At 43.2% G+C, this 26,950-nt stretch overlaps 2 protein-coding genes and 1 long non-coding RNA gene across 4 annotated transcripts in view; 2 read left to right on the top strand and 1 right to left on the bottom strand.

Annotated features, from left to right (window-relative positions):
• ABCB10 (ATP binding cassette subfamily B member 10) overlaps positions 1-18,245 on the top strand; it is a 42,534-nt gene extending 24,289 nt beyond the window's left edge. Inside the window, exons 7-13 of the mRNA XM_004028559.5 lie at positions 3,138-3,233; positions 4,476-4,685; positions 7,559-7,638; positions 8,754-8,934; positions 13,250-13,293; positions 15,953-15,987; positions 16,417-18,245. Of these exons, the coding sequence (XP_004028608.4) occupies positions 3,138-3,233; positions 4,476-4,685; positions 7,559-7,638; positions 8,754-8,934; positions 13,250-13,293; positions 15,953-15,987; positions 16,417-16,648 (878 nt within the window). The 3' untranslated portion in view covers positions 16,649-18,245. The remainder of the gene's footprint in view (positions 1-3,137; positions 3,234-4,475; positions 4,686-7,558; positions 7,639-8,753; positions 8,935-13,249; positions 13,294-15,952; positions 15,988-16,416) is intronic.
• A 2,314-nt stretch (positions 18,246-20,559) lies between these two features.
• On the bottom strand, positions 20,560-26,200 carry LOC109027836 (uncharacterized). Its single transcript, XR_002006922.4, has 3 exons — positions 26,110-26,200; positions 24,315-24,433; positions 20,560-20,854 (listed from the first exon to the last, which is right to left on the bottom strand). It is a non-coding gene; the product is annotated as an uncharacterized lncRNA (long non-coding RNA).
• Positions 26,189-26,950, top strand: part of NUP133 (nucleoporin 133) — a 66,436-nt gene continuing 65,674 nt past the window's right edge. Inside the window, exon 1 of one of the 2 annotated variants that reach the window (XM_019031672.4) lies at positions 26,189-26,487. In XM_019031672.4, coding sequence (XP_018887217.1) covers positions 26,306-26,487 — 182 coding nt within the window. In that variant the 5' untranslated portion in view covers positions 26,189-26,305. Of the gene's footprint in view, positions 26,488-26,520; positions 26,783-26,950 lie in introns of those variants that run through there. The other variant, XM_063707635.1, reaches the window with a different exon arrangement.

The following is a 26,950-nucleotide window of genomic DNA, read 5'->3' as shown; positions in this document are numbered from 1 at the left end:
CCCAAAGAGCTGGGATTACAGGCATCCGCCACCATGCTTGGCCTTTTTTTTTTTTTTTTTTTTTTTTTTGAGATGGAGTCTTGCTCTGTCACCCAGGCTGGAATGCAGCGGCGCAGTCTTGGCTCACTGCACCCTCCACACCCCCAAGTTCAAGCGATTCTCCAGCCTCAGCCTCCCGAGTAGCTGGGACTACGGGTGCGTGCCACTGCGTCCAGCTATTTTTTTTGTATTTTTAGTAGAGACGGGGTTTCACCATGTTGGCCAGGCTGATCTTGAACTCCTGACCTCAGGTGATCCATCTGCCTCGGCCTCCCAAAGTCCTGGGATTACAGGCATGAGCCATCCGCGCCTGGCCTAATTTTTGTATTTTTTTTTTTTTAGTAGAGACAGGGTTTCACCATGTTGGCCAGGCTGGTCTTGAACTCCTGGCCTCAAGTGATCTGCCCACCTTGGCCTCCCAAAGTGCTGGGATTACAAGTGTGAGCCACCGCACCCGGCCAGCATTGGCAATTTTTGACATCTCTATGGTGACCGAATGAATTTTTTTCTTACAAAAAAATTTTTAGTTTTGTAAGAAACTCCCAAACTGCCTTCCAAAATGTGTGTCCCATTTGCATCCCCACCAGCAAGGAATGAGAGTTCTTGTTGCTCCACATCCACCCCAGCATTTGGTGGCGTCAGTGTTCTAGCTTTTAGCCATTCCGATAGATGCATGGTATTTCATTGTTGTTTTAGTTTGCATTTCCCTGATGACATATGATGTTGAGCGTCTGTTCATATGCTTATTTGCTCTCTGTATATCTTCTCTGGTGAGTTGTCCATTCAGGACTTCTGACCATTTTTAAGTAAGTCTTCATGTTTCCGTATTGTTGAATTTTAAGAGTTCTTCGTATATTTTGGGTAGCAATCCTTTATTGGATAGGTCTTTTACAGATATTTTCTTCCAGTTTGTGGCTGGTCCTCTTGGTATTGTATCTAAAAAGTCATCACCAAATTCAAGGTCATCTACACTTGCTCCTAGGTTGCCTTCTAGGAGTTTATTGTTTTGTGTCTTACATTAGGTCTGTAATTCACTCTACATTAGTTTTTGGGAAAGGTGTAAGGTCTGTGTCTAGATTCCTTCTTTGCATGTGGATGTTCAGTTGTTCTAGAACCATTTGTTAAAAAGATAATATGTATATTGCCGTTGCATCTCCATTGTATTGCCTTTGCTTCTTTGTCAAAAATCAGTTGACTGTTTATGGGGGTCTATTTTTGCCAAATGCATTTTTAATTCAGCCTAAAAATTTTAGTCCATTGTATCTTGCATAAATATTCATACCATAGAATATTTGATTTGTATTTTTTCAGCATCGTCACTGAGGGAAAATGTTACAAATATATGTCCTCACATTTGATGTAGACCATTGCATTTGGGGTTTAAGTTGTTAAATGGTTCAGGCCAGGCACGGTGGCTTACACCTATAATCCCAGCACTTTGGGAGGCTGAGGTGGGTACATCACTTGAGGTTGGGAGTTGGAGACCAGCCTGGCCAACATGGTGAAACCCCATCTCTACTAAAAATACAAAGATTAGCCAGGCATGGCGGGGGGCGCCTGTAATCCCAGCTACTTGGGAGGCTGAGGCAGGGAGAATTGCTTGAACCTGGGAGGCAGAGGTTCAGTGATAGATACTACACCACAGCAGAGCAAGACTCCGTCTCAAAAAAAAATAATAATAATGGTTCAAAGCTGACTTTAAAAAGTGATCGCTAGAGACCAGGGATGGTGACACACGCTTGTAATTCCAGCACTTTGGGAGGCCAAGGCAGGAGGATTGCTTGAGCCCAGGAGTTTAAGACCAGTCTAGGGAACAAAGTGAGACCCTGTCTCCACAAAAAAATAAAAATAAAGAGATTGCTGGAATGTTTAACATTAACCAAATTTATTTCAGTTTTTGCTACTGTGAAAGTTTTTTTGTTGTTGTTGTTTTTTGTTTTGAGACAGGGTCTCGCTCTGTTGCTCTGAGTGCTGCCAGAGTGCAGTGGTGCAGTAATACCTCATTGCAGCCTTAACCTCTTGGACTCAAGCAATCCTCCTGCCTCAGCCTCCCAAGTAATTAGGAATATAGGCATATGCTACCAGGCCTGGCCTTACAGTTATTTTTTGTAGAAACAGGGTTCTCTCTATGTTGCCCAGGCTGATGTTGAACTCCTGGGCTCTAGCAATCTTCCCAGCTTGGCCTCCCAAAGTGTTGAGATTACAGCCATGAACCATTTTGCCTGGCCCTTTTTTTTTTTTTTTTTAACATAGCATTACATTGTATGAGGTATTATAAGTAATCTAGAGATTACTTGAAGTATATGGGAGAATGTGAGTAGCGTATCAAAGTTATATTTATTGAGTGCCTGAAGGTGAGGTATTGTTTTGTGGATTTGTCTTTAAAATCAACATTGAAGTATTTTATATTTTTTTAAATTATGAGATAGCATTACATTTCGGTTAAATTGCTATGCTTTTAACTAGGTAGATTTCCTCTGCGGCATTATGATTTTAATCCAGTGGTTGATGAGTATGACTATATATGTTTTTCAATTCCTGATCAAACATTAAATCCTTATTAGAAATCAGTGAAATGTGGCCGGGTGCAGTGGCCCATGCCTATAATCCCACACTTTGGGAGGCTGAGGCAGGTGGATCACCTAAGGTCAGGAGTTTGAGAGCAGCCTTGCCAACATGGCGAAACCCCATCTCTGCTAAAAATAAAAAAATTAGCCAGGCCTGGTGGCTTGCGCCTGTAATCCCAGCTACTCAGGAGGCTAAGGCAGGAGAATCACTTGAACTGGGGAGATGGAGATTGCAGTGAGCTGAGATCGTGCCACTGCACTCCAGCCTGGGTGACAGAGTGATAATCTGTCTCAAAAAAAAAAAAAAAAAAAAATCAATGAAACTGGAAGAGGAGAAGCCAAAGGAAAACTAGAGTATGAGACAAGCAATTCTGAGTATCAGTTCCCAGGAAGCTGCCTCAAGTTGTCTTTTGAAAATATTAATAACAGATTTTATATTAAGAGCAATCATTGTCACTCCTCTCAGAGGAGTGGTGGCCAGTGCCAGTGCCAGTGGTGGACATGTGTGTGGATTCTGCTTCTCATCCTCAGGTCTGAGCTCTTTCTACTCGGAGCTGATGAAAGGACTGGGTGCAGGGGGGCGCCTCTGGGAGCTCCTGGAGAGAGAGCCCAAGCTGCCTTTTAACGGTGGGTCTGAAAATTGATTGTTTCTTTGCTAGGATTACCAAATGTGGCTTTGAACAATGAGACCAGCTCTTCCCCTGCCTGCAAGGGAGTGAGGGATGAGCCACAGTAAGGATGTGGCTCCTGCTACATGGCGGGCCGGGCGGGGGGGCGGTCAGGTTTTCTATGAGAGGGGGTGGGACAGCTGCTGGGGCACTGTTGTGGGCCAGGATGTCCCTGGATGCATGGGCTGGCCACGTAGTGTGCTGCCCTCTGTTCCCCTCCCTCCATCTGGGTGTTACCGCAAAGGGCAGGATGGAAGTCAGTGTGGCCCAGGGCTGTGACTAGGAAGGGTCCCAGCTAGTCTACCAAATTGATCTTCCCTAGTGATTCTGACATCTCTGTGGAGGGCTAGGGTGGGAATAAGGGAGGAGGAATCAGACATAAGAAAATATCTAAGTTTCTTGGCATTTTGGTGTGGGGTAGGGGAGGCTGGTACTCATTGGCTGGAGCCATCTCCTTCCTTATCAGTGACTTCCCTGGAGCTGTAGGGCCTAAACCAACTAGCCAGGAATCAGGAGAAATGGCTATGAGTAGTAACCACTCCCAACTGCTTATTGACTTCCTAGGACATTGTCAGGTAGCCCCAGGTCCATAAGTGAAAGCCCAATATTCTCCGATGTGAGAGGCCTAGGAAATAGGTCCAGCTGAGAGAGTTTCAGTGGTGTCTCCCAAAGCACAGTAGGTGAACACCAGGGCAGAACAGACGTCTGACCCCTCCAGTTCTGCAGCTGCTGTGCAGCGCTCCCTGTTTCATCATAACTCTTCCAAAATATTTATTCCGGGTAGGTAAGATAAACTCTGGAGCTACACAGAGGCAGTGGCATAGAGAGAAAGCCATCGGGTTTGAAACCAGACTAACAAGGGTGGATCTTAACTCCACTACTTGTTAGCTTAAGCAGGTTGTTGTCTGTGGTCTTCAATGTCCTCATCAGCAAAATTGGAATTATAATTTCTACCTCTCAGGGTTGTAAGGATCAAGTAAGACCGTCTACGTATATAGTACCTTGGACATAGTAGGTGCAGAGTTGGCACGTGGTAAGCATTTAGCCTAGGTCTGCTTCTGACTTGCCCTTTAAGAGCTCATATACCAGGATTAGCTGTGGTGGAGTCACCCATCCATAGCCAGATGAGTAGGAGAACCGAGTTCAGCTTTTGAGTTTAATTTTTTGCTGTAAGTAATTAATATTCCATTTTATGTTTCAGAGGGGGTCATCTTAAATGAGAAAAGCTTCCAGGGTGCTTTGGAGTTTAAGAACGTGCATTTTGCCTATCCAGCTCGCCCAGAGGTGCCCATATTTCAGGATTTCAGCCTTTCCATTCCGTCAGGATCTGTCACGGCACTGGTTGGCCCAAGTGGTTCTGGCAAATCAACAGTGCTTTCACTCCTGCTGAGGTTGTACGACCCTGCTTCTGGTAAGTGGTTCACCACACTGTAGCACCGAGGGACTCTCCCGAGCTCTGCTCCCACTTTTGTGCCCTAGGAGATGCTCAAACCATGCAGATACCTTATTTTGTGAGAGTACCTTCTTTTCTAAGTGCCAGTGGAAAGAAATCCCTCAAACAGAAGGTGTCATTTGCAGGGGCATGACAGCTCATACAGAGGCCTTTAGAGCTTTTTGTGTGTAATGTGTCCTACCTCTTCAAGCCCAGAGTGACTTCCCCAGATCTGCCTCCTCATCTCCCATGCGGGTATCTCCTCTGGACATGCCCTCTACTGGGAGCAGGTGGACGAGGCTGTGCTCAGCAGCCAGGACAGGGTGCCTGGGGTGCTCCAGCAGCACCCTGGAAAACCACCGTGTCCCAGTGCACGTGCTGGGCGCAGGAGTGATAGGGAGCTCCTGGAGAACCTCTGCCTCTGCCTGTGACCCATTGAATGCTTATTGTGCACACAGTTAACTTGGCAATCAGTGATTCACTTCTTTTTTTTTTTTCTTTTTTTTTGAGACAGAGTCTTGCTCTGTCGCCCAGGCTGGAGTGCAGTGGTGCGATCTCAGCTCACTGCAAGCTCTGCCTCCTGGGTTCCCGCCGTTCTCCTGCCTCAGCCTCCCTAGTAGCTGGGACTACAGGTGCCTGCCACCATGCCCGGCTAATTTTTTGTATTTTTAATAGAGTTGGGGTTTCACCGTGTTAGCCAGGATGGTCTCGATCTCCTGACCTCGTGATCCGCCCGCCTTGGCCTCCCAAAGTGCTGGGATTACAGGCGTGAGCCACCGTGCCTGGCCAGTGATTAACTTCTATGTGACTGTTCCATTGAAACTATTTTGAGCTAGTAGGGATTTTCCTTTTTCTTTTTTTTTTTTTTGAGACAGAGTCTTGCTCTGTTGCCCAGGCTGGAGTGCAGTGGCGCGATCTCAGCTCACTGCTGCAAGCTCCGCCTCCCGGGTTCACGCCATTCTCCTGCCTCAGCCTCCTGAGTAGCTGGGACCACAGGCGCCTGCCACCATGCCCGGCTAATTTTTTTTGTATTTTTAGTAGAGATGGGGTTTCACCGTGTTAGCCAGGATGGTCTCGATCTCCTGACCTCGTGATCCACCCTCCTCAGTCCCCCAGAGTGCTGGGATTACAGGCGTGAGCCACCGCGCCCAGCCGGGATTTTCTTAATGGATGATTTTTCTCATTCTAGTTTTTATTTTATTTTTAACTGGATTATAACATCTTTAAGAGCAAAGAGCACATGATTTTACTTCTATCTTCCCTGTAGTAGACAACAATGTCAGCAAGCAAACAACTCTTAGTAAAAATCAAATCATGAATTTAGAAAGAATATTTTGGCCAGATGTGGAGCCCCACACCTGTAATTCCAACACTTTGGGAGGCTGAGGTGGGAGGATCACTTGAGGCCACAAGTTGGAGACCAGCCCGGGTAACATAGTGAGACCCTGTCACTATTTATTAAAAAAAAAAAAAAATTCTTTAATTTAAAAAATGAATGTTTTGTGTCTTTGTGCTTATGCTTTTTGGTTAAAACAATGTGAGAGCTGGTTACATGTCAGATAAATATGTGACTTGCAAATCCTGACCCATGGAATCACCACCTGTGTTAAAATGGGGCTTACTACATTGTTTGTCTCTGGAATCACTTTCTTGATTCACCATTCACTTGCTATAAAATTTGGAGTTTAAAAAAATCCTAGTTAGCTGGGCACAGTAGTTCACGCCTGTAATCTCAGCTCTTAGGGAGGCAGAGGTGGGAGGATAGCTTGAGCCCGGGAGTTTGAGACCTGCTTGGGCGATATAGTGAGACCTTTTTCTCCATAAAAAGGAAAAAAAAAAAGACCAAAAAAAATCCTATTTAGGTTGCTGTAATTCAAGTAAAAATACTGAGTCTCTAGTTTCTTCATCACAATGAATAAATCCAGGACAAAGCAAACTGCAGTTAAATGTCTGCCATGTGTAGTCTATAAAGAGCTTTGTGCTTTTTCGTCAAAGACCTCAAGTTTTTGCCAGTTTGTGAACATTTCCAGATGGCTTCTATAATTCCACAACATTAACTGAGAAGAAATGGCATTTCTTATGCTGTCACTGTTGTCATCATCACCAAGTTTTGTTGAGCACCCTCAATGTGAAGAATTCTGTTAGCAAAAGTCATAAAGATAGCGTCTGATTATTTAAAAGCTCTGCCATGGTATCGACCAGATTCTTAGTTGCAGACAACAGATTCCTCACCAACTAAGCTTATTACAGAAAGGGATATTTTAAGGAGTAATAAAAGAGCTCAAAAATCACTGGCAGGAATGACAAAATAGATTCTAGATTGTACTTCCAGGACAGTTTGCCGAACTCCATCCCAGAACCAGGCCTTCAAGGTAGCTGCTGACACTGGCATGGTCAGGAAGCTACAAATTTAGGCAGTTGCTGTCATGAGTGCCAGCTTCAGAGCTGTGCCACCTCTGCCAGTATTCGTGCCAGCAAGTGGACGCCTCATGGCTTGCCCCTCCCTTCTGAATTAAAGCTTTGCACAAGTGCATCTTATCGGTGGAATCCTAAGTCACTAGGGAGTTTTGGGAAAACCCCCTACAACCTGCGGAGTACAGGAAGGCAAGCTGGACAGATGGACTCGGTGAGATAGTCATCCAGCTACTATCGGGAGACAATAACTTGGACAATCCAGAAAGTCCCTTTTAGCTCTGAAATTTCATGAAATATGTTAGTTTTAGAGTCCATCTGGAGATTTTCAGTACATTTTGATCTTTAAAAAATGAGTCTGGAATTTTCCCACCGGATCCTTTCTGTGTTGGCCATCAGCCTCATCACACTCAGTGACTCTTTCCTTTCCTCTCAACAAGGAACTATTAGTCTTGATGGCCATGACATCCGTCAGCTAAACCCAGTGTGGCTGAGATCCAAAATTGGGACAGTGAGTCAGGTAAGAAGAGAGGCTTCCATTTCGGTGTCACTTTCTTTTAAAATTACTTTTGTCTTTTGCTTTTTTTTTTTTTTTTTGTCTCGAACTTCTCAAGAGAGAAGGAATGGAAGTCTTTGGGATGTATTAAGCTCATCTCACATGGCAGGTTGTTTAGGTTTGCAAGTAGCGCTGTTTCCTGAAAACCCTAAATGTTTGAGCAAGGGTGAAGCATTGACTTTTTATTGAAAGCTGGAGACTACCATTACTAGATAGTCTAGAGGATGGGGAGGAAATGATAGAAGATTTTATTGACTCTTTTTTAGCTTTTACTGATTCTTCCCCACTTCCCATTTTCATCACCAGCCACAGTCTACTATTCTGCATAATGGGTTTCAGGGAAAAGTCAGCAAAGACTATGGCAAGAGCCAGAGTCCTCCTTGCAAAGAAGTTGCAGATTTCAAAGCAGAGTGTTAATGTAATGTGGTCACTTTGATAAGGCCATTTTCACAAGACCCGTTGGGGCAGGGAAATGTTGCTGCAGCTGTTTTAATTTTTATTACCAGGCTGTGCACACAGCATACAAACCTGAGCCTCCCCCCATTTCTGAACCTCTCTTTGTGATTAGCTTATCCTCTCCCCACTCCACTTGGGTGAGGGCAGGTGGATGGTGATGGGTGCTCAGGAGTGTAGGGACATCAGTGGTGTATGTGATTAGGGATGGAGAAAAGAGCCTGGAAGTTTGCTTATTTTTTAGGACTACTCCATAGGGTTCTGTCAGAATTGTCTGTTCCCATCTGGTTTGTGTGTATTTCAAAAAGTAATGGATGGAGATGGATTCCCCGCTTTGTCCTGAGTGGAAGGCAGGCAGCTGGAAAATGCAGATGGACTTGGGGTCTCCCGGTGCCTCCTGATTCCTGAGTCAGGGGACTGACATTTACAAAGTTCCTACCATGTGCCAGGTGCCTTGCGGGCACCTGCTGTGAGGTCTCATTGCTTGCAGCATGGTGAGAACTACAGATGATAAAATCCTGTTCATGGCAAAACATAAATTTTAAAAAAGACTGCTAGGTCTAAATTCATTAGACATGTTTTAAGTCTGTTTGAAATTCGTGATATGTTTTATTTCCAATTTGTAGGAACCCATTTTGTTTTCTTGCTCTATTGCTGAGAACATTGCTTATGGTGCTGATGACCCTTCCTCTGTGACCGCTGAGGAAATCCAGAGAGTGGCTGAAGTGGCCAATGCAGTGGCCTTCATCCGGAATTTCCCCCAAGGGTTCAACACTGTGGTTGGAGAAAAGGGTGTTCTCCTCTCAGGTGCATTTCTTTACTGCTTTGTAGCAAAGTCTCTATATCCAAAGAACTTTTCACATGTTTCTTGCTTTTTTTATTTGTTTGTTTTGTTTTTAAGACGGAGTCTTGAGTCTTGCTGTGTCACCCAGGCTGGAGTGCAGTGGCAGTGGCGCGATCTCGGCTCTCTGCAAGCTCCGCCTCCCGGGTTCATGCCATTCTCCTGCCTCAGCCTCCCGAGTAGCTGGGACCACAGGCGCCTGCCACCACATCCAGCTAATTTTTTGTATTTTTAGTAGAGACAGGGTTTCACCGTGTTAGCCAGGATAGTCTTGATCTCCTGACCTCGTGATCCGCCCACCTTGGCCTCGCAAAGTGCTGGGATTACAGGTGTGAGCCACCGTGCCCGGCCCACATGTTTCTATATTGCAGTATTATTTTCTAATTAGGTTTTCATCTTTAGAGTTTTTGAAATTAGCCTTACCACTTGCTCTCTTATATGTGGAAAACTCCCCAGTGTTTTCTTTCACTTTCTACCCCATATGTGTTCCAAAAATTCTGAGTAGTACTCAGCCACAGCAAGCTTTTTTTCATCTGAAAAAAACAACAACAACAACAAATGTACTTTGCAACCTGAGACCCTCAAAAATTAAAATAAGAAGTGGCAGGATGATTTGCCCAGGGAGTCAGGGAATGTGCATCAGGAACAAAGCTGAAATTGAAAGAATTATTTACTCCCTACATACTAGACCAGGGTTTGACAAACTTTTCTTTAAAGAGCCAGACAGTAAATACTGTGGGTTTTGGCCAGGCACGGTGGCTCACACCTGTAATCCCAGCACTTTGGGAGGCCGAAGCGGGTGGATCACTTGAGATCAGGAGTTCAAGACTAGCCTGGTGAACATGGTGAAACCCCGTCTCTACTAAAAATACAAAAAGTTAGCTGGGCGTGGTGGTGGGCACCTGTAATCCCAGCTACTTGGGAGGCTGAGGCATGAGAATTGCTTGAACTCAGGAGGTGGAGGTTGCAGTGAGCCAAGATTGTGCCATTGCGCTCCAGCCTGGGAGACAGAATGAGACTCTGTCTCAAAAAAAAAAAAAACTGTGGGTTTTATGGGTCACATATGATGGCTGTCACACATCCTTCTTTGTGTGTGTGTGCTTTTAAGCAACTTTAAAAATGTAAAACACATTCTTAGCTTGAGGGCCGTGCATAGAGAAGCAGTGGTTCAGGTCTGGCCTGTGGGCCATAATTTGCTGAATAGACTCATGGCTGTGAGGCAAAGTGAGCGATTCCCTGTGGTGTCAGACCACACCTATCATTCTGGATCACATTATGGTTGCCATATTTTGAGGAGAGAGAAGACTCACTTTGTATTTCTTTAAGGTGCAGAAATGAACCAATGAGTAGAACTTAAAGAGAAATAAATGTTCAGCTAAACACTTTTTTTTCAATACAAATATTGAAATGTTTCCTTGCAAGATAACAAGTTCCTGGCCGGGCATGGTGGCTCACGCCTGTAGTCCTAGCACTCTGGGAGGCCAAGACAGGCTGATTGCTTGAGCTCAGTAGTTCGAGACCAGCCTGGGCAACATGGTGAGACCCCCTCTCTACCAAAAATACAAAACAATAGCCAGGTGTGGTGGTGAGCACCTATGGTCCCAGCTACTCGGGAGGCTGAGGTAGGAGTACTGCTTGAGCCCAGCGAGGCAGAGGTTGCAGTGAGCTGGGATCGCACCACTGCACTCCACCCTTAGTGACAGAGTGAGTAAGACTCTGTCTTAAAAAAAAAAAAACAAACAAAAAACTTGTCTCTGTTTGAGCAGAGGGTGGGTGCCTCTTTGTGACAGTGAAGGCTGGCAGATTAGACTAAAACAATAGTCTTTTCCTATGCTAAACTTTTCATTTGAAGTTAGACCACAGAAAATATAAAACAAAAGGGTTTTAAGCTTATTGCATATGATTTAAAATATATATATATATATATATATATATAAGCAGTAGATGAAAAGGCGTCTTTGATAGATCTGAGATGTTCCAGGAGTAGAATTCCTGACTGCTGTGTAAAAGTGAACTGCTACTCCATCTCTGAAACATATCTGAGAAACGAGGCAGAAAACCAGTGTAAACTGCTCGTGGTGAAATTATTGAACATTGAAGTGTGAGGCTTGTCCTAAGAGCACGTCACCTCCCTTGACACAGATTCTGCATGTCCTTCCCTCTGGTAGGATCCTCCAGTTCCGTTTCTCAGCGAAGTAACCAGAGGTTCCAGTCTGCTCTTGCTTTCTGGGAGGAAGACAGAGCACCTAGTAATAGATTCCCAGGGTACTGATTGGCACCACACATGACTCAGAGGGGACCTAAGCCATCAGCAGGCTGCTCTAAGGACCTACCTCAGGGCACTCAGACACCCTCACCAATCAGAGGCTCAGGAGAGGGTTTTCCTCACCGCCCTCCTTGTGTGCACTGGTTTCCTGTTTGAGAGCAGCATTTAGCAGCACCACACGCCTCAGATGTAGAGGATGAACCTCTCTTATATGAAATAAAATGATGTCCAGCAACTACTGTTGATAAGTATGTTCAGCCAATAAAATCAAAAAGGAATGTTTTTTATCCCCAAAAATGGAATTGGGTTTTATAAACAATGTAAGTTGGGAGGAGTGAGCACTCTGAGACTTTCCAAGTGTGACTTAGGAGCAGCATCCCTGGAGGAAAGGAGGGAGGATGGGGTGAGACAAAGATAGGGAGGGAATCAACACAGATCCTGCTGACTCCACTCCATCCCACCTTCTTCCACACCTACGTCCAGTTTGTTCCCTCACTTTTAGTAGAATTTGAGCTTAAAAAGATAGGATTAGAGTGACTTACTGTAACTTTCAGTGTCATACATACACACATATTACTATTTTTTCCTCTAGAGGAGGGGAAAAAAAGAACATCATAAAGAATAAGTGCTATGTTAGCCGGGCATGGTGGCACTGCCTGTAGTCCCAGGTACTGGGGAGGCTGAGGCAGGAGAATCACTTGAGCTCAGGAGCGAGAGGTTGCAGTGAGCCATGATTGCACTACTGCACTCCACCTGGAAGACAGAGCAAGACTCTTGTCTCAAAAAAAATTAAAAAAAGAAGAATTGCTATAATGTGGGAATATTAGAATTATCAGTCTCAGCACCACTGATGTCCTTTGCTCCCAGACATTTCAAGTGTTCTTTGGAAACCTGCAAATATCTTGAGTTTCTGGTTTCCTTGCTACATTGGATATTCTGCTAGGGAGGAAGTATGTGTAGTGATGAACAGCATAGATCTTTAATGCTTTTAAGAGCATACCCCTTGCACTGTGTAGGTTCAGATCTCAGTTCCACTACTTACCAACTGTGAGATCATGGACATGTTACTTTGTATCTCAGTTTATCATCTGTAAAATGAGAATAATTATAGGGTCTGTCTCATAGGATTTTTAAAAAGATTAGTCAGGCACAGTGGCTCACACAGTGGCTCCCAATCTCAGCACTTTGGGAGACCAAGGCAGGAGGATCTCTTGAGTCCAGGAGTTTGACACCAGCCTGGGCAACAGAGCAAGACCATCTCTCCAAAAAATTTTAAAAATTAGCCAGGTTTGGTGGTATGGGCCTGTGGTCCCGCTACTCAGGAGGCTGAGGCAGGAGGATCACTTGAGTCCAGGAGGTTGAAGCTGCAATGGGCCGTGTTCATGCCATTGCACTACAGTTGGGTGACAGAGCAAGACCTTGTTTGAAATTATTTAAAATAAAAACATTAAATGAGATAATACATGCAGTGCATATAGAAAATGCCTGGTATTGGCTGGGCACTGTGGCTCCCGCCTGTAATCCCAGCACTTTGGGAGGCTGAGGTGGGCGGATTGCTTGAGCCCAGGAGCTTGAGACCAGCCTGGGCAACATGGCAAAACCTGTCTTTACCAAAAATTAGCCAGGTGTGTTGGTGCACACCTGTAGTCTCAGCTACTTGGGAGGCTGAGGTGGGAGGATCACTTGAGCCCAGGAGATTGAGGCTGCAATGAGCCGTGATCATGCCACTGCACTCCAGCATGGGTGACAGAGTGAGGCCCTGTCTCAAAAACAGAAAGAAAAGAAAATACTTGATATATAGGAAGTCCTCAATACATTTTGGCTATGATAATAATTATTAATTTTGGGATTGATATATTTTAAACCTATATTTTAAAATAGGTTTCTGGTCTATCTGTGTCAGCTATGACTAACTAGAAGAAGCTTACCTTCAAATTGCTATATGGTTTATCATAAAAGCCTATTACTAAGATTTTTTGCTGAGGCTTTCTTTTTTTAAATGTTGTCTTTGTCAGGTGGGCAGAAACAGCGGATTGCGATTGCCCGTGCTCTGCTAAAGGTAAGCCTAAAGCGACTTGGATGTTTTTTAAATTAGGGATTATTTTTATTAGGGACCTTGTAATTTGTAATTTACTATTTGTCTTCTTCCTTTTCCTGTTTTTTGTTTGTTTTTTTTTCTTGGAGGGGGAGGGTGACAGTTCTGGTGAAAGGTAAGTTAGTGTAGTATATTGTCCAAATTTAACAAGTATTTCTTAGGTATCATGAGCTCAGTACTGTGCTAAGGTTGTTGGAGGTAGAAGAATTTAACACATGGACCCTCCATCAAGAGGCATACAGTCTAGCCAGTGAAACAGTGATTATTAATGCAAAATATAAAACAGCATAAGTATGCATATTTGTACAATCTGTAATCAGCTGCTAAAGTGAATAGTACAGACTTGAAGTACTTAGACAAGATTCCTAGAAGGAAAGGGAAGAGCCATTTTAGCTGAAAGGCAGGCATTCTGTTTTTAAGGAAGCAATAGCCTTCTCTTTGTTATACAACTGTTCTTCTCAGGCTTATAGGTGATTTTAAAAAAAGCAGCTTTACTGAAGCAGAATTTACATATATAAAATTCATTTATTTTAAATGTACTTTCCAGTGACTTTTAGTAAATTTGCGGAGTTGGTTGCACACAAAGTCCAGTTTCAGAACATTTCTGTCACCCTAAAAAGATCTCTCGTGCCCACTTGCAGTCGTTCCTTGTTTCCGGCCCCAGGATGCCACGAATCTACTTTCTGTCTGTCTAGATTTGCTTTTCCAGACATTTCAGATAGATGGAATCAGACAATATATGGTTTTTGGCATCTAGCTTCTTTCACTTAGTACAGGTGGAGTGTTTTTGAGATTTCTCCAATTTGTAGTTTGTATCAGTACTTTATTCCCTTCTACTGTTGAGTAGTATGGATGGATCCCTATTTGTTGATCTGTTCACCAGCTGATAAACGCTTGGGTCATTTCCAGTTTGGGGCTATTGTGAATAATATATAAAGAATAGTAGCTACCTTTTTGTGAGGGTGTGTGTTTTCATTTGCAAAGCTGGACTTGTAATGTTTTATCTACATCAGATTAGTCTCTTTTTTTTTTGGTCTCATGTGTTAGCTTTTCTTTTTTCTTTTTTTCTTTTTTTGAGACAGAGTCTCGCTGTATCACCCAGGCTGGAGTGCAGTGGTCCGATCTCAGCACATTGCAACCTCTGCCTCCCAGGTTGCAAGTGATACTCATGCCTCAGCCTCCCAAGTAGCTGGGATCACAGACGCACGCCACCACACCTGGCTGATTTTTGTATTTTTAGTAGAGGTGGGGTTTCACCATGTTGGCCAGGCTGGTCTTGAACTCCTGACCTCAAGTGATCCACCCACCTTGGCCTCCCAAAGTTAGTTTATTATTTCTAAATTAACTATAAGCAGGACCTTGAAAGTTATAGACTATATCTTTTTAATTTTAATTTTATTTTATTTTTAAATTTGTGACAGGGTCTCATTCTGTCACCCAGGCTGGAGTGCAGTGGTGTGATCATGGCTCACTGTAGCCTTGACCTCCTGGGCTTCAGTAATCTACCTGTCTCAGCCTCCCAGGGAGCTAGGACTATAGGTGCATACTATACCAAACCCAGCTAATTTAAAAAAAATTTTTTTTGGTAGAGATGGGGTCTTGCTATTTTGCCCAGGGTGGTCTTGAACTCCTGGGCTCAAGCAGTCCTCCCCCCTCAGCCTGCCGGAGTGTTGGGATTACAGGTGTGAGCCACCGTACTCAGCCTTACTCATTTTATTTATTTATTTATTTACTTACTTACTTACTTTATTTATTTATTTTCTGAGACGGAGTCTCACTCTGTCGCCCAGGCTGGAGTGCAGTGGTGTGAGCTTGGCTCACTGCAGCCTCCACTTCCCGAGTTCAAGCGATTCTCCTGCCTCAGCATCCAGAGTAGCTGGGATTACAGGCATGTGCCACCAGGCCAGCTAATTTTTTTGTATTTTTAGTAGAGACGGGGTTTTGCCATGTTGGCCAGGCTAGTCCCAAACTCCTGACCTCAGGTGATCCACCTGCCTCGGCCTCCCAAATTGCCGGGATTACAGTCGTGAGCCACCACATCCGGCCACCTTACTCATTTTAGATTCCCATCTCACTGACCAGCAGGATAAAACTGTGCTATAAAGGATACCTGGTCTAGTGATTACTCTGATGATCATTTAAAATAGTCTCTAATTCTTTCATTTATGTACTTATCCCAGACACTTAGTAATTTGTGGGGTTTTTTTGTAACAGCTTTGAGATATAATTCACATACTACATAATATGCCCATTTAAAAAATAAATTCATTGGTTTTTAGTGTATTCAGTGTTGTGCATCCATCATCACAATTTTAGAACATTTTCATCACCCCCTCAGGGACCCTCTACTCTTTAGCAGCCATGCAGCTCCCCTTCCTTATTTCCTGCATTGAACCCAGCCCCAGATATCCACCAATCTGTAGAAGTGCCTGTTGTGGACATTTCATATAAGTGAACTCATACAGTATGTGATTCTTTGTGTCTGGCTTCTTTCACTTAGCATAAGTTTCCGAGGCTCATCCACATTGTAGCATGTGTCAGAATTTTATTCCTTTTTTATTGCTGAGAGTTTGTGTTTTTCCAATAAAATTATTTTATCTTTTCCTTTTTTTTCCTTCTTCAGAATCCCAAAATTCTTCTCCTAGATGAAGCAACCAGGTGAGGATATCTTAATAATATATGCGATTATGGGTATTAAACCAAATTCTTCCTTCACCAAAACACTTTTAATTCTTTACCTCAAAGTGATACAACTGAAAATCCTTTTCCCCCCTTTACTTTAAAGTGAGGGAAGCTGAATTAATAATGACAGTTGAAAAGCAGTGGGCAGACTGAGTCCTAGTTGAGAGTTCTAGGTCCACTTCAGACATGGTTGCCATCAATCCTAATCACTCTGTAAGCTGTAACTGTGCAGAATGCTTTTCTCCTTACATCACAGTATAGTTTTATGGAGATCAGAAAGTCCCAAACAGTTGAAATTTTGATCATGGTAAAAATTCATTGCTCAGGAAGGGCTGCTGTGTGTATCAGGAAGCACATGGGTGTCACTGACGTCTTTGCTTTCTTGTGTGTGTGCTCCTGTGTCAGTGCGCTGGATGCCGAAAATGAGTACCTTGTTCAAGAAGCTCTAGATCGACTGATGGATGGAAGAACGGTGTTAGTTATTGCCCATCGTCTGTCCACCATTAAGAATGCTAATATGGTTGCTGTTCTTGACCAAGGAAAAATTACTGAATATGGAAAACATGAAGAGCTGCTTTCAAAACCAAATGGGATATACAGAAAACTAATGAACAAACAAAGTTTTATTTCAGTATAAGGAAGCAATTACTGGTAAACAATATGAGACTTTAATGCAAAACAGTGTTGCAGAAAAAAAACTCAGACTATGAAATACACAAACCATATATCAAGTTTTTTGAAAAATACCTATTTTTTTCCAAAGTGTGTAAAAGATTGTTTTGAAACGTACCTGTTCTCAAGATCTTTTTATTCAGAGTTTTAATAATTGTAACTTTTTAAATGTCTATAGCACTGAAGTTATTTTCAGGTTTTGTATTTTCTTTTCTTGTGGAATATTTTAATTAATATAGCATGGCACCTCATTTTCTTTTGCCTGCTGTTAAAGATTGAAGCTATTGTCAAATGACAACTTTAAAAAGGCAATTATAAATAAAAAGCCTGATTATTTTAGGCCAGTTTACCAATCACTGTGTAATTCTTCTGGTAGTATTCTACCTACTTTTAAGTCTAATTTTACAGATAGAATAATGGAAATTGAAAATTTAACCCTTTATTCCGATAATCTCATGAAGCAAACCTAACTATTTAACATCAGCTGGAAAGAAGGGAACATTTATATTGCCCGTCTCCTGTGTCTTCAAAGGTGTGAGAGCTGAGGAATATGTGTTCCTATGGGAACTATGTTTGAATATGTGCAGTTTTCAACATTTTGGCACATGAAAGCCTGACAAGTTTTTAAAAGGGCAGAAGCTTTATTTTTTGAACAGGAAAACATGTTTTTTAAATTCACATGTTTGTATGAGTACTTTTGCGAAGCAAGGCATGAACTGCTAGGTATTATTAAGAATGAATGATTTTTGCGTTTAAGTTGTTTGAAGGCATGTATTTTGAAAAATATCTGTTACAAATTTATAATTTCAAGACAAATTGAATCTTATTTTATCATACTTTTGGAATTTCATTAATATAAGGCTAAAATCTGAGGAATATAACTAATGTTCAGCCTTAAGACATTTAAGTTTGGAAGTCCTTGCTATTCAACAGAATAACAAGAAGACTTCAGAATGTATCACTCTCCTGAAAAGAAGATATTAATAAGCCCTTTTATTTATGGTTATAGTTTTATTTATAGTCTCAAAATTCCTAAAGCAATGCTACAACCATTGAATTTGCCATATTTTGTATCAGTGCTGTTAATTTGCTGTTGCTTCAAGAAAAAGTGCTTTTTCTCCATGGATGAGGCTAGACCCTAAGAAGTAATTAAGTCAATGTAAATCAAATGGAAGTTTTCCCATGAACTAAGCATTTATTAGTTCCCTGATTAGACTGGAAGAAGAAACCACTATTTCATGAAAAGCATGGAATATTATATTTTATTGTTCATAATTAATGAATAAAATTGATATGAATGAATGTAGTGTTCTTTGAATTAGTAAACAGTACATCTGTGACAATCATTTTTAACAAGCTCTACTTGTGTTCTTTATAAAGTGATTTTCAGAAAGCAAACAGAACACAATTACAAGGTTGAATCTGAGGAAAATAATCCTTGTGCCATAGAAGTATTTACGAAATTGCATTTCATTGTTATGTTTTATTTTCTGATACATGATGTTCAATTTTATCTTTAGGTAATATTTTATATCATAGATTAAAATTTATAGTGAACTTTATCTGTGTCTGTCACTTTTTTTTTTTATGACCCAGGAACCAAAGATGCAGTCTGTCATTTCTTATAAAACTTCTCACTACATTGTTTCTTAGTAGAATTTGGCTGTGGAGATTCAGGAATAAAGAAAAGACTAACATTACACATATCCAAAAACATGTTGTAATTAAAAGTTCCATTCATTCCTCCTTACCAAGTTTGTTGAATGTCATCACTTGTTTCCTAGTAAACAATTGTTTAATTGTTTCACTGCAGTAAATAAGTATCTCCTACCCACATCAGGGACAAGGAACTGTGCTGTGAAGTTGATGATAGATGAGTAAGGCACAGTTTCTGCCCTCAAGGAGCTTCTAGTTTTGAAGGAGTGGGAAGGCAGGGGAAAATTAATAACAAGAATGCAGCTAGGGATCATAAAGAGGTGTAGTTGTAACACTGTGTTCTGGTATCACTTTTTTGTTTCCAGAGTGTTTGCATGTTACATTTGATACTTTGACAAGCCTGTAATTTAGACAAATATTTATCTTCCCCATTTCACAGAGGAGGAAATAAGCGTAGGCAAGTTGTGAATTAATTCAGCATTAATGACATACACAGTTTCAGGCAAGAAGAAACTCAAAAGAAAATTTTCACATTGTTGAGCTCAGCATTTTGTTATATACCGTCCCAGGCTTGTCTGTATGTTCAAGGTCTCCCCTGACCCTGGGCCTGACAGGTTCCCGAAGAATAATCACAAGTTAAACCATTGTAGGTCGAACCCTTGTAAATGCATTCTTATAAAAGTAGGGCTCCATTTTGGGAATCCATCTTTTTTTTTTTTTCCTTTGAGACAGAGTCTCACTCTGTTGCCCACACTGGAGTGCAGTGGCGTGATCTTGGCCACTGCAACCTCTGCCTCCCAGATTCAAGCCATTCTCCTGCCTCAGCCTCCGGAGTAGCTGGGACTACAGGCGTGCACCACCATGCCCGGCTGCTTTTTGTATTTTTAGTTGACACAGGGTTTCACCATGTTGGCCAGGCTCATCTTGAACTCCTGAGCTCAAGCGATCCGCCTGCCTCAGCCTCCCAAAGTGCTGGGATTACAGGCGTGAGCCACCGCGCCCGGCCTGGTTTTAGTTTATTTTTGATAACTTTGGCAGTTTTATAAAATAAGATGAATTCCCGGCCAGGCATGGTGGCTCATGCCTGTAATCCCAGCTACTCAGGAGGCTGAGGCAGGAGAATCACTTCAACCTGGGAAGCAGAGGTTGCAGTGAGCTGAGATCGCACCACTGCACTCCAGCCTGGGAGACAGAGTGAGACCTTGTCTCAAAAGTAAATAAGCGAAAACCAGTACAAATGTTACAAAACAAATATAAATGAAATAACTATGTGAAAACTACATTGTAAAAGTTCCTTTGGAGTGTATTTCTGAGGCATCATGGGGTTTTCCTGGTCATCTGTCCACTGAATTCATTCAATAAACATTTACTGAGCATCTTCGATTTTGCTAGGTCCTGTGCTGGGTGTGAGCTGTGCCTCCCTCACAAAGCTAGTGCAAGGGTTGGCAAACAGCTGTTTTTGTATAGCCTGCAGGCTAAGGATAGTTTTTACAGTTTTAAATTGTTGGAAAAAATCAAGAGAATATCTCATGACACATTAAAAATACATGAAATTCAAATTTCAGTGTCCATAAACAGCCTACTCCTTCTAGGAATTGTCTGCGGCTGCTTTCACCCTACAGCCACAAGGGGGAGGAGTTGTGACAGAGACTACACGGCCTACAAGCTGAGATGCCTGACAGAAATCTCACTGATGACAGAGACAGTGAAAAAATTCCGTACTACTTGAAGGACTTCTAAACCACACTGAAATTTAGAGCCTTCTCAAAAAGTTCCATTGACAGGATTAGATGAGTGCCCTGAAAATGACTGGGTGCGGGTGATTTCTGGATGCGTTCTTCCTTGTTCCTGTGCCTCTCCATTTTAACACATTAATTACCATGCTGTGAGAATGGGAGTCTAATAATTCCACCACGTCGGCAGGGAATCATTCTGGCTGCTTTCCTATTGTCGACTGCAGTTGTTAGTTAGTCCCACATAAATCAAAGTTTGATCTTAACTGCAAAGGTGATATTTTGGGAAGGACGTACAGAGGAGAGGCTCGTCTCCAAGTGGAACCACAAGTTGGCTGGGTGCCTCACACATACACACATGTCTACACTGGGGAGGTATTTTTCTATTTATTTTAATAAAATTTAAATCCGCTTATATTGCATGTAGGGGAAAAGAAACCCTTACCATCTTAGGTTCATGGCTAAGGCCCTTATAACAAAAACCAGATTCACAAGAGAAAAGCATGCAAATTTATTTAAAAGTTTAACATGACATAGGAGCCCTTGGAAATGAAGACCCAAACAAACAGGGAAACTTGTGCATTTTTATGCTTAGGGTTGATGAGTGGACAACTTGTGGAAAGGTATGACTGGACAAAGGTCTGATCTAACGGTAACAACTGGGGGAAATTGGTAAAGCCTGTTTGTTCAGACTCTTCTCTGTGGCCCTGTGTCTTCAGAGATAAGGATGTTTCTTTCCTCCAGGTACAGGGAAGGCATCTCTCAAATGAGGGTCTTAAGACCTGTTTTAGGGGAGAAGGGTGGAAGAAGGTCAGAGAATGATCTTCCTGCTTCTACTGTGTTCTCAAATGCCAAGGTGCCACATTTTGGGGTGGTAGGTCCTGAACCGTATCACTGCACACACTATTTTTTATTCTATATATTTAAGGTGTACATGATGTTGATATGTATATGCACAGTAAACTACAGTCAAGCAAATTATCCTATCCTTCATCTTCCATAGTTACCTTTTTTGAGTTTTTTTGAGGAAAGAGTCTATAAAATCTCCTCTCAGCAAATTTTCAGGATATAATACAATGTTGTTAACTATAATCCTTATGCTGTACATTAGATCTCTAGACTTACGCATCTTACGTAACTGCAACTTTGACCTAATTCTCTGCACATACTATTTTTAACCAAACTGCTTTTTAGAAAATTTGCATGAATATTTTCCTACATTGTTAAGTGTTCACTACTCACATCCATATGTATTCTTTTAAATATAGCTTTTCATAATGCTTTTTTTTTCAGACTCAGGACCTTTGTATTTTTTTTCAGTTTTCCATAATGTGGATGCACTATAAATCTATAGTTGGCCATCTATGTTACTTTCTACCTCCTTCACTATTATAAACAATACTGTCTTTGTTATTTGACTTTTTCACATAAATTTCTAAGGTGAAATTGCCAAGTAATTATAAGGCTTTTTGATAGAAATTGTCCTCTTAAAAGATTGTACTTTTACAGTCCCACCAGATAGATATGTAAGCAGTGCTTGTTTCCCCATAGCCTTTTCAATATGAACTGCTACTTTTTTTTTTTTTTTTTCTGCCCTGTTGCCCAGGCTGGAGTGCAGTGGCCAATCTTGGCTCGCTGCAACCTCTGCCTCCTGGGTTCAAGCTATTCTCCTGCCTCAGCCTCCTGCGTAGCTGGGATTACAGGCGTGCATCCACCATGCCCAGCTAATTTTTGTATTTTTTTCTTTCTTTTTTTTTTTTTTGGAGACGGAGTCTCACTCTGTGGCCCAGGCTGGAGTGCAGTGGTGCAATCTCAGCTCACTGCAACCTCCGCCTCCTGGATTCAAGCAATTCTTCTGCCTCAGCCTCCCGAGTGGCTGGGACTACAGGCACGCGCCACCACGCCCAGCTACTTTTTGTATTTTTAGTAGAGATGGGGTTTCACCATATTGGCCAGGCTGGTCTCGAACTCCTGACCTCGTGATCTGCCCGCCTCGGCCTCCCAAAGTGCTAGGATTACAGACGTGAGCCACTGTGCCTGGCTAATTTTTGTATTTTTAGTAGAGACAGGGTTTTGCCATGTTGGCCAGGCTGGTCTCAAACTCCTGACCTCAGGTGATCTGCCCTCATTGGCCTCCCAAAGTGCTGGGATTACAGGTGTGAGCCACCACCCCCAGCCTCTAACATTCCTTTATTAAATTCTTTTAACTACCTAGCTTGAGGGTACCATCTGTTTTCTCTATGATTTTTTTCTTTTTTTTTTTGAGACAGTCTTTAGATATATATATATATAATTATACTTTAAGTTCTAGAGTACAGGTGCACAACGTGCAGGTTTGTTACATATGTATACATGTGCCATGTTGGTGTGCTGCACCCATTAACTCGTCATTTACGTTAGGTATATCTCCTAATGCTATCCCTCTCCCCTCCCCCCACCCCACAACAGGCCCTGGTGTGTGATGTTCCCCTTCCTGTGTCCAAGTGTTCTCATTGTTCAATTCCCACCTATGAGTGAGGACATGCGGTGTTTGGTTTTTTGTCCTTGCGATAGTTTGCTGAGAATGATGGTTTCCAATTTCATCCATGTCCCTACAAAGGACATGAACTCATCCTTTTTATGGCTGCATAGTATTCTATGGTGTATATGTACCACATTTTCTTAATCCAGTCTATCATTGTTGGACATTTGGGTTGGTTCCAAGTCTTTGCTATTGTGAGTAGTGCCGCAATAAACATACGTGTGCATGTGTCTTTATAGCAGCATGATTTATATTCCTTTGGGTATATACCCAGTAATGGGATGGCTGGGTCAAATGGTATTTCTAGTTCTAGATCCCAGAGGAATCGCCACACTGACTTCAACAATAGTTGAACTAGTTTACAGTCCCACCAACAGTGTAAAAGTGTTCCTATTTCTCCACATCCTCTCCAGCACCTGTTGTTTCCTGATTTTTTAATGATCTCCATTCTAACTGGTGTGAGATGATATCTCATTGTGGTTTTGATTTGCATTTCTTGCTCTGTCGCCCAGGCTGGAGGGCAGTGGCGCCATCACAGCTCACTGCACCCTCCACCTTCCTGGCTCAAGCAATTCCCCAGCCTCAGCCTCCCACGTAGCTAGGATTACAGGCACACACCACCGTGCCCAGCTAATTTTTTTGTATTTTTAGTAGAGACGGGGTTTCATCATGTTAGCCAGACTGGTCTTGAACTCCTGACCTCAGGCAATCCACCTGCCTGGGCCTCCCAAAGTGCTGGAATTACAGGTGTGAGCCACCATGCCTGGCCTTCTCTAGGATCTTATTTGACAGAGCCTACAAGGCCCTTCATGGTCTCTCCTTATTTCTCCAATTCCCTTTACTTTTAGTCTTTCAAGTTGATTTGTTTGTTTAAAGTCCCTGGCTCTAATCTCAGCTACTCAGGAGGCTGAGGCTTGAGGATCACTTAAGGCCCGGAGTTTGAGACCAGCCTGGGAAACATAGCAAGACCCCATTTTTTAATTGTATTTTTTTAGAATTTAAAATAAAATTTCTTGGGGAGACAGGGTCTTGCTATGTTGCCCAGGGGCTGGTCTTGAACTACTGGCCTCAAGCCATCCTCCCACACCTTAGCCTTGCAAGGTGCTGGGATTAGAGACGTGAGCCACTGTGCCTGGCCATGAGACCCCATTTCTAAATATATATATATATATATAAATAAAAAATAGGCAGGTGTGGTGGTACATGCCCATGGTCCCAACTCAGAGGCTGAGGCAGGAGGATCACTGAAGCCCAGAAGGTTAAGGATGTGGTGAGCTTTGATCACGCCACTGCACTCCAGCCTGGGCAACAGAGTAAGACCCAATCTCTAGAAAAATCATAAAGTAAAATAAGAATAAATAAAGTTCCTAGAATGCACCAAGTCCTTTGCTGCTTCAGGACCTTTGGCGAAGGATCCTCTGCCTGAAACATTCTTCCTCCTATTCTCTTATGCTTCATGTCTCAGGTTAAATGTCCTTTTCTCCCAGAGGCCTTTATAGACCTCCATCCAAAAATAGGTAGCCCCAGTGATTCTCTCTCATACACTTTGCTCTTTTATTTCATAGTACACATCTCAGCTTGTAGCTGGATATTTGTGTTCATTTTTTCAGTGTCTGTCTTTCTCATTGGTCTGTAATCTCCATTAGGGTAGGACCCATGGGCTTTGTTTAGTTATAAGCCTTAGCAATTATCACATAGCCTGGCACATGGTAGGTACTCACTAAATCCGTAACAAATGGATGACTTTTAGTGCTGTCTGCTTACTATATCCTTCAATAGCCATACGTTTGGACTCCAGGCAAGTTCTTGCTCAAAGGTGGCTGACAAGTCATTCTAGCTCCTGCAAACAACAGCTTTTACATTAGGATGCTGGGGAAACCACTAACCAGTCCAACAAAGCACAAGAATAAAATTGATCCCACCAATCCTCTCAGACACAACTATTAATACTCTCTATTGCCTATTTCACACCCCTCCTTGTAAGAATGAAACAGGGAGGAAATGCACTGGGCTCTCAGAGCTATAAGACTCAACAAGCTGCCAAGTTGGGTTAGACACCCAGGTGGGAGAAGGAGTAAAGCAGCTAGCCTATGTAACCTTGGCAAGATGACTGCTCAGATGCCACTGGTGCATAGATAGATGACTGGCTTCCCAGGGGAATGTCAACAACTGACACCCACACTGTGGTCTCCCACATGTGGATACGTCAATGTTTACTTAACCATTCCCTTATTTCAACACATGTTGAATGAAAGTCTACTATGTGTCTGTTACTGTGTGCCACAAAGGTAACAAAGTCACTGCTCCTGCTGTCAAGACATTTAAAAGGAAGTACTTGACAATTATGAAAACAAACTATTATGCAGGATAAAAATACAGTCTACACACAGGAGCAGAGCGGACGAAGCATAAAGGGGACCTAATCCTGTGGAAGGTTTCACTGAGAAGGCAGCACAGAACTGACTTGATGCGGAAGGTAGGTGCCTTCTGGACCAACAAGGCAGGGAGTGCATTCCAGGTGAAAGAAACATGGACATGGGCACTGGAGGGAGATTTGGGTTTTTAAGTTCTTGGAATGTGGAGTGCAAGTGGGAAGTGCTGGAAGTACAACACGGACGGAAAAGCCAACCTGACTTAGATCACATAGGACCTTGCAAAGGAGCTTAGCAAATAACCTACTGGCAATGGTCAACCCCTGAAGCATTTACAGGCCCAAGAGCAGCATTAGGTTTGCCTTAATTCGTTGTGTTGGCAGTGAGAAGATAGAGTGGAGGAAGACTAGACACAGGTAAGGAACCCTCTCCCCATCTCCCCCACTCCCTCCCGCTGGCAGAAAAGAGGCTACGCAGTGGTTGAGGGAAAGGTAAGTACCAGAATCAGGGCAGAGGCAGTGCAAATGTGTGATCTAGTACAGACACGTAGGACCTTACAACGTATACCATGATCTTAGGGTGGAGGTAGGTGTGAGGGATGACTGCAGATAGAGCTCTTCTCTTTGCCTTGGACAACTGGCCAGTTTTACCAAGCTGGAACAGAGATGGTGGTAAGAGAGGGGTCCTAAAGGAAAACACGAATGCGCTTTTCATAAGTGGATTGTGAGGAGTTCGCAGGACTTCCAGCTGAAATTGTCCCCTAGGGAGCTGAATGATAGGGGTCTGGGGGTTTTGAGCTGGATCCAGGTTAGAGACACGGATTTGTGGCGTCATCAGCGTGGATGAGACTGCGCAAAGTTGAATGGGAAAATGGCAAAGCTAGAAAACAACAAATATCACAGTGCGATACCAGTGTCAGCTTTACGGCTTTTCTCCGTCCTCAGCTTGGACTGAGGAACATCTTTCATTTCACAAGAGGCTCAGGAACTACCAGTGTGAAAAGAGGCTACGTTCAAGCTGCTGGAGGGCCAGTTCCACCTAGGCGCAGTCAAGAAGGGCGCTTGGCTTTCCGGCTTCACGTCCCTGGAAGCTCGGCACTGCAGCGGTTCTAGATTTGGGGCCGCCGGCTGCCTTCCCAACCTACCTCGCTGACTGGGCACCGCCCTTAACGTCACGATCACGCCCCCGCCAGCGCTCCGACCACAACCCGCGGGAGCCATTGCGTTTGACGTCATCATCGCGCGCCATCTCTTCCCTTAGGTGTTTAAGTTCCGCGCGCAGTCCGCGCTGCAACCTGACCGCCAGATCCCTCGCTGTCCTAGTCGCTGCTCCTTGGAGTCATGTTCCCAGCCGCCCCTTCTCCGCGGACCCCGGGTACCGGGTCCCGAAGGGGCCCGCTGGCCGGACTCGGGCCCGGCTCCACGCCCCGGACGGCTAGCAGGAAGGGTCTGCCCCTGGGGTCTGCAGTCAGCTCCCCAGTGCTCTTCTCGCCGGTCGGCCGGCGTAGCTCGCTAAGCTCGCGGTAAGTGATCTCCCTGTTTGGGTCTGGCAACCAACAGGCTCACGGGCCGCAGTGGGCCGGATAGGTTATTGTCTTTAGAAGCCTTTGGAACCGGGGCGGCGGAAGAGAATGCCACAGTATTGGAAAATAGACCTTTTCCACTGTTGCAGGTAGTATCTGCTTCGTTTTGATTATCAGTTGATCAGTTGATTCCCCACTTTGCATTTTTCATGGATACCTTTTTGCAGAAGTGAAGTACAAACTGGATTTGCATCAGTGGTTACCCACTTCCCACCTACTACCCGTGTGATCTGGTGTAAGTTACTCGTGATTTTCTTCATCTGTGAAATGGCGATAATATATCTCACCTGAGTCAGAGGAGTTATTATGAATTGCCACGATGCAGATGTAAGGTGATGGTGATAATGAGGACCTACAACCCTGAAAGATCATTGTTTAATGCCTAACATACCAACTGACATTA

The sequence above is a fragment of the Gorilla gorilla genome, chromosome 1 (assembly GCF_029281585.2).
Source record: "Gorilla gorilla gorilla isolate KB3781 chromosome 1, NHGRI_mGorGor1-v2.1_pri, whole genome shotgun sequence".
Taxonomy (NCBI): domain Eukaryota; kingdom Metazoa; phylum Chordata; class Mammalia; order Primates; family Hominidae; genus Gorilla; species Gorilla gorilla.
Note: the sequence above shows the minus strand (reverse complement) of the source record. Positions and strands in the feature narration are given on the sequence as shown.